The sequence below is a fragment of the Oculina patagonica genome, chromosome 3 (genome assembly GCF_052425735.1).
Source record: "Oculina patagonica isolate OP01 chromosome 3, crgOcupat, whole genome shotgun sequence".
Lineage (NCBI taxonomy): Eukaryota > Metazoa > Cnidaria > Anthozoa > Scleractinia > Oculinidae > Oculina > Oculina patagonica.
This window is the reverse complement of record NC_135760.1, coordinates 25,821,968-25,828,867: the sequence shown is the minus strand read 5'-3', so window position 1 is coordinate 25,828,867 and position 6,900 is coordinate 25,821,968. Positions and strand designations below refer to the sequence as shown.

The window sequence follows — 6,900 nt, the reverse complement described above, 5'->3', positions numbered from 1 at the left end:
CGTATTTTCTCGATTTAACGCCAGACCCCAATTAAACGCCGGCCTCCTATAAACGCCGGGTCAAAATTGCTTGTTTTTAAATAAACGCTGGGGGGCGTTTGTTTGAGGTCCCGGCGTTTATTTGAGGTCAAGTTAACAAGTAAATATATTCTGTTCGTTACAAATCTTGATTGCAACATAAACTATTCAATCCGTAATAATGCACCTTTGGGAAATAATCACCTTTGGAACTCAGGGGCAGTTTTTGGGAGCAGAACGAAGAAAAAAAATTGCCCCACCTTGACAAACTGCCCCTTGGTCTCGAAGATCGATAACAGTAAATCAATCTAAAAAATTGGCAGAAAATTGCAGTCTGTAAATAAACGCCGGGCCCTGATTAAACGCCGGGTTCACCAAGCCAAGTTTGAAATAAACGCCGGGGGCGTTTAATTAAGAAAATACGATACTGTTCACAGAATAATAATTTAAATCCTTATATAACCCGTTTAGTGACTCATTGCTGGTACTTGCTTTTCCAACAGACTTCAGATTTTTGATGAAGATAAGCTTGGTCGCAATAGCTTTATTGGAGAGACGTGTGTGACTCTCAAAATTTTCCACAGCAAACCTTCCCAGTCACTGAAAAGGTCGCTTGTATCTAGAGCATCTGTAAGTATGGATTTATAAGTTTGAACTTTACATTTTTTTTTTCTTGCCCATGATATTAACAAATGCTGCTTTCTTCCTTGTATCTTTGTGCCACTGTGTTGTTGGTGGAAATCGAAATTGTGGAACATGGAATAGTTTGAAGATGGACGGGTAGGTTAAAAACATTTTAAGAGGAAATCCGCCAGGACTTCGAGTAGTTATTGGATAAAATTATGTACCAAAACTATTTACACCTGATTGCAAGCTTTTGTGTTACTGCTTCAAATATCTTATCGAAAGAAATCTTTTCTAACAACACCAAACATCGAAAACAAATTTCGAAGTTCCACTGAATTCCCATGAATCGCTTAAAAGATGTGAGCTTTTGCCCATAGCTTGTGAACTTTGAATATTATTTTCTCAGACTCTGATAAGAAATTGTTGTACCAGAATTATTTCCACCTTATTGCAAACTTTTTTGTTACTGCTTCAAATATCTTATCAAAAGAAATCTTTTCTAACAACACCAAACATCGAAAACAAATTTCGAAGTTCCGCTGAATTCCACTGAATCGCTTAAGACGAATTTCCAAAATGGCTACACGTGAGATTTTGCCTATACCTTGTGAACTTTGAAATTCATTTTCTCAGACTCTGATAAGAAATTGTTGTTGGTGTTATCACGGATAATTACTTACATCTTTACCTTTTATTAAGGGTAGGAAATAACGCAATAGGATTTTAATTGTTCTGGTACTTGATTTTTGTCCAACTTTAATAAATATTACTCGACTTCCTAGTGGATTCCGTCTTAAGCCATTATTAACTGCAATAATGAATTGCGCCTATACCTGGAAACATTTTTCAAATGGAGTATATCATAGAAAAAACTTCTTGGCCACTGAATGAAAGTCTGTAAATTACTTTTGATGCTTCCAGATGACCACTAAATGAAACGTAACATTAAATTACGCACTTACAACGCCTTCCTTCCTTCCTTGAATCAGACCCTTAATTATGTAAATTAAAGTGTAATTTAGTCTGTGTTTGAATTAAAACTATTGTGCAATCCTTTCATGTGGTAGTGTTCATTTTTTTCAGTTTCCATGTTAAACTTGTCTTAGAAGCTTATCACATTGCTACTTTGGCACTCTAACAGCAATAACGATTGGAATGGTCTTGAAAAACAAAAGAGGGCTACCGAGGGATAGAGCATTAAAACAATGACTGACAAGCTATTATTATTGCAGGAATCTCCAGAACCTAATCTTGGCCGCATTCAGCTGTCCCTCAAGTACAAGTCACAGAAAAGTCAACTTGTGGTTGGAGTGATTCGCTGTGCAGGGCTAGCAGCCATGGACGCGAACGGTTATTCTGACCCTTACGTCAAGTGGTGAGTGATTAATATCTAACTTCCCCTTACAGTGTCAATACAACGTCAAGCAGGCAAGTGGTGAGAATAAAGAAATTCGTCAACTGGGCCCATGACCGTTAATCATATCGCCTTTGCAAGATGTTAAGAAAATTGTACAGATTTCTACCATAGGGAATCGAAGGAGAGAGTTAAAGATTGATTGACGGGGGTGAATGAAGTTGTGATTTAGGTAATAAAGTGCCCTTATTGACAAAGTTGTATTCTTTCTTTTTGTTCTCCTTTCAGTTACCTAAAACCCGATGTACACAAAAAATCCAAGAGAAGAACCAGCGTCAAGAAAAAGACTCTCAATCCGGAATATAATGAAGTAAGACTTACCTGATCTCATTTCTTACTTACAGTAAAAAGTAACTCTTTGTGTGAAGAAAGGAATACAGTCCACTGGCGTTATAGATGACACGCTCGGGGCGTCGTTTAGTGTACGTAATAGCGAGAGTACGTTACAGTGGGGTGTGAGAAAAAAAAAGTGCCGTTAACATACGTTAAATAATGTAGTCTATTTATGACGAGCTTATCGACAGTGCTGTGGTGAAACTGCTAAGTAGTCGTTGGGAATGGAGGATGAGGGCTGTGATCTTTCCTAAAGAGTCTGGAGGGATCAGGGATCAAGCTGAAGTAAAAAGGCAAAGCTTTTTGTACCGTTACTGAAGGAAATGACGCAAAAATGAACATTCCAGAAGTCCGCTTTTCAAAACAATAAAAACTGTTATGTTGGTACCACGAAAGTGTCCATAATTCCGCAATAGCGAGAGTACGTAATAGCGGGAATCATTTCATGTCAAACCTCTATCTTTCGACGGGGATTTGTATTTTTTCCGTAATAGCGAGTTTCCATAATATTGGGGTGTCCGCAACTAAAGAGAGTTAATTGTAGATGTGATTAATTTAAAGGGGCATCGGCAGCAGCTTTTCCGAGAGCATCCACCTACAAAACTACAATAAATTGCCCTGTGGACCAATTTTAATAATAATTTTATTGGTTATGTTCCATTTAAACAGGAATTTGTTTACGACATTCCACACCATGAACTTGCAAAAAAAAGTTTAGAGTTGACAGTGTGGGACCATGATGTAGGAAAAAGCAACGATTTTATTGGTAAGAACCATCGTTTTTTTTTTAATACAGCAGATAGGGTGGCTTTGACAGTGAAGCGGAAAAGTTGCCAGTCTCTCCTTTTTTCTGACTCGATCGCCAAGGCCCCTGTGTGTTTAGTACTGATCTTGATAACTTCGCCGGGCATTTGTTCATGAAACTCACTCTAGTCTTGGAAGGAAGTACAGCGACCTGTGAAATTGCTAGGTTAAAGTGTAATTATTTTAATTTGTTATGTAACGTTTGTTTGTATTGTTGTTTTACGTGATCTGTTAAGTGTTGCAGGTTTTATTGCAAACACCCGCCATCAAACCGCAAGTGTCCCGGGAAAACAAGTGTTGACGCATTCGTATTCCCCTTGAGTGACGTATTCATCACCCACAGCAAAAAAGTATTTCCTTGAGAGTTTACAACAATCAGTAGTTATAGCCTCGTCACAATTCTTCCATTTTACTTTAACAAGCACAATAGTCGAAAAAGCACTTTATCTATGCTGACGTCTTCAGAATCTACCTCTTTGAAGGACATTTCCTCCTAGAATAAGCTATGATAAACGTTGTTGTTGTTGCTTTGTTTTCTACCTAAGTGATCCAGACATCATATTGCGTCAAGTTCGAACCCAGTCTCCGGTTTATGAAGTGGGAAATTGTAACCTCGTTGCCAGGACTTTCTCTTGAGTCGATTTTCAAGATGGTGGCCACTCCATTTGGTTTTGATTTCAAGTTATCCACTTAGAAAAGATTGTTTTGGAAATTTAATAAAAAAAAGCCTGTTTCTCGTAGGTGGAGTTGCAATGGACATCAATTCAAGCGGTAGTTCACTAATGCACTGGTACGACATGTTAAAGACGCCCAACCAGATTCACACTCACTGGCATACTCTAGAAAAATTAACCAATCATGAGCAGGAGTAAGAGGTCGCCATGGTGATGGTGAAAATTCGCCCAATCAAAAGGAGTTTCGCGTCGATTTGCGTGACGAGCCGTTACTCGGCTTGTCACGGTGGTGGTGGAGACTAAGTCCGAAAGAGAAATATTAATCAAGTCCGGAATTTTTTTTTTTCTCAAGAGAGAAATAATTAAGAAAGAAAAAAGAAGGGATTTTAAATTATAGTATTTATTTTTTGCAGTCATTTAATAATGGCAGTTTGGAATTTAAAAGCATAGCTTCAAATGTAGGCATAGCTCAACCCCGATGAAACGAGCAGTCAGTCAACAACAACAACAACAACAACAACAACAACAACAACAACAACAGTGACACTGAATTTATTTATATTACTGAAACAATAAATTCAGTGTTGTTGATTGTTTGTTGAATGATTAAATGTATAGAGATGTTCTCTACATCGGAAAGTCCGTTATCCTGCGTTATGCAGGGTTCGTTTTATTGGAAGGTTTGTTATATAACTTTTCGTTATAACGAGGTATCCGTTTATTGGGTTTCGTTGATCTAAATTCATTTTATCTAGTGGTTCGTCAGATAAAAAAAAGTTTGTTCTATAAAATGTTCGTTTTATGGAAAGGTTTATTGCGGTCTTCAGTGATATGTGAACTCTGAAATTCAATCCTCAACCAAAGGTTTACGCTTTTTGCTGCCGTCAATCATCTTAGCGGACCTCTCGGGAAACAGAATTTCACTTCAACCGGGTCAAGACGTCTGGTCCGTCAGTTGTTATTGGTGGATTTCGATCCATTTTGTTTGTTTCTGTTTTCATGGTTCGTTGCATGTCTTTAATGATTGACGGCAGCGAAAAACGCAATCGTTAGTCGGATTTTGAATTTCAGAGTTCGCATATCATTGAAAACCACATAATTTGTAGCTACATCAGGGTTCGCTGTATCGGTATTTCGTTGCAAATTTGGGTTCAAATAACACCCACAGTGTCGAGAAGTCAATTAATTTAATGTTGCAAAGCAACTTGATAGATTTTACAACTGTAAAAATATTGCTGTAGTTTTGCTGACAGCCTTAATCCTGAAGTCTCGACCAACATGCGGTACTGTTTCCACAAATTAGATGTTGTCATTCACTTTTGACAGCTGACTGATATCTTAATATTGGTTTACCTAATGCTTCTAGCCAATCAAAAACAGTCTTTCAAGCTAAGGAGCGTTAGTGGCGGGAAATTGCATATGCGGCTGTTTGCTCTTTGGCATCGAAGTATTGAAAACCAAAGAAAGAAGTCAAAAGTTGTTAAAAATTCCTCAAATACTTTCAGTTTCACTGTACGATTTCCTTGTTATTTAAGCCTTGTGGCATTTTAAAAATGCCTTGTTAACAGTAGTCTTTCATATCTGTTAGGTTTACTCCAATAAGAACAGCGTTAATTGACCTATTAAGATTTGGATTGTGTTACTTATAGACTGATTTAAAATTTCTGTTAAAAGCATATTTCACCTCCCTCACCTATAATTATTCTTCCGTTTCTGGATAGGGTGGCGTATGTCATGAAACCGAAATGTGCTATTTCTTACAATTTGCAGTTCTTGCAAGCTGCATGCATTCAGCAATAATATATATGCGATAATTACTGATGTGTTAACTTGCTTTCTATTTTCATTTATACCTAGGAAATTTCAGATTAAGGGATTAATGTGTAATGGTTTCGTATAGTGTATATTCTCGCTAAACGAAGCGTTTACATAGAGGATTTTAGAGTAAAATTAATTGGATTTGTAGCAAAATTGCCAAAAAGGCAGGGAAACAAATAGAACATGTAAGGTGACTTTTTTAGCCTTTTTACCCGCAAACTCAATGTCAAATGACACTGATTGCACAATAATAAAGTGAATTAGCTTAAGTGAAGATAGTAAGTATACAATTTTAAAGAACCTAATAATTGCAGATGCTAAATCATGTAAATTCGTTAGCTGTTCAATAGCTGATGAAAATAAACTGGAAGATTGTCTATTTCCGTTTGCGCAAGTGCTTCTGGGATCGTTTGGGTGCCTTTTAAGTAGGGAATTGCTTTTAGAGAACCCGGTTTCATGACCTCGAAACCGCATCGAAAACGACACGGTTTCGAAGTGTTTGCACGAAACATATCCTACCGTTTTCCAAGTGCTTTCGAACGTGATTGTATAAGCAAGCGCTGCACTCTTCGCGATCCAGTCAATTTGTGGCAAAACACGAGACCGTTTTCAAATCGATGCGGTTTTGCCGTTTACACGACCAATGAAACCGTATCATTTTGAAAACTCTCCACTTTTGAGAGCGTTTTCAAAACGATCCGGTTTCAGTTGTGTTGACGTAACCGCATCGAAAGCGATGCGGTTACAAATGAAACCGCGTTCGTGTAAACAGTGCCTAAGTGATCAGAATGTTTATGAATAAAATGAAGGTTCCCATCTTCGTACACTCGAGCGCTACAAAAACTGTTTGTTTAGATACATCGCTAACTATTTTCAATGTCATCTCACTTTGATCAAGACACCCATACTGTGATTCCATGAGATCCATGGAGCCTGGCTTTCACTAGCGACGCAAGCACAAGCGCAAAGATGGCAGCTCTTAATTCTCCGTGAAAGCGGCTTCGACTTAAGCAAAAGCACAAGCGCATTGCATTTTGATGCTTGCGCATCTGCTTGTGGCAAGCACAAGCACAAGGATCAAAATTTGTCCTTTTTGCGTGATCGCGCTTGTGCTTTCGTCGCTAGTGAAAACCAGGCTTATGGGCCTGTCCTCGTCCGTGCTCGGCAGCACACAAAGCCTCATCAGTCTTTGAAAGCATCACAAGAAATCTC

The 6,900-nt window shown here is 38.1% G+C and overlaps 1 protein-coding gene across 1 annotated transcript; it reads left to right on the top strand.

The window, feature by feature from the left end:
- Nucleotides 1-524: 524 nt before the first annotated feature.
- On the top strand, nucleotides 525-6,067 carry LOC144647305 (double C2-like domain-containing protein beta). Its single transcript, XM_078507089.1, has 6 exons — nucleotides 525-648; nucleotides 784-798; nucleotides 1,878-2,020; nucleotides 2,288-2,369; nucleotides 3,062-3,158; nucleotides 3,938-6,067. Exons 3-6 carry the CDS (start codon nucleotides 1,983-1,985, stop codon nucleotides 4,066-4,068), a joined length of 348 nt encoding a protein of 115 aa, XP_078363215.1. The 5' UTR covers nucleotides 525-648; nucleotides 784-798; nucleotides 1,878-1,982; the 3' UTR covers nucleotides 4,069-6,067.
- The last annotated feature ends 833 nt before the right edge of the window (nucleotides 6,068-6,900 follow it).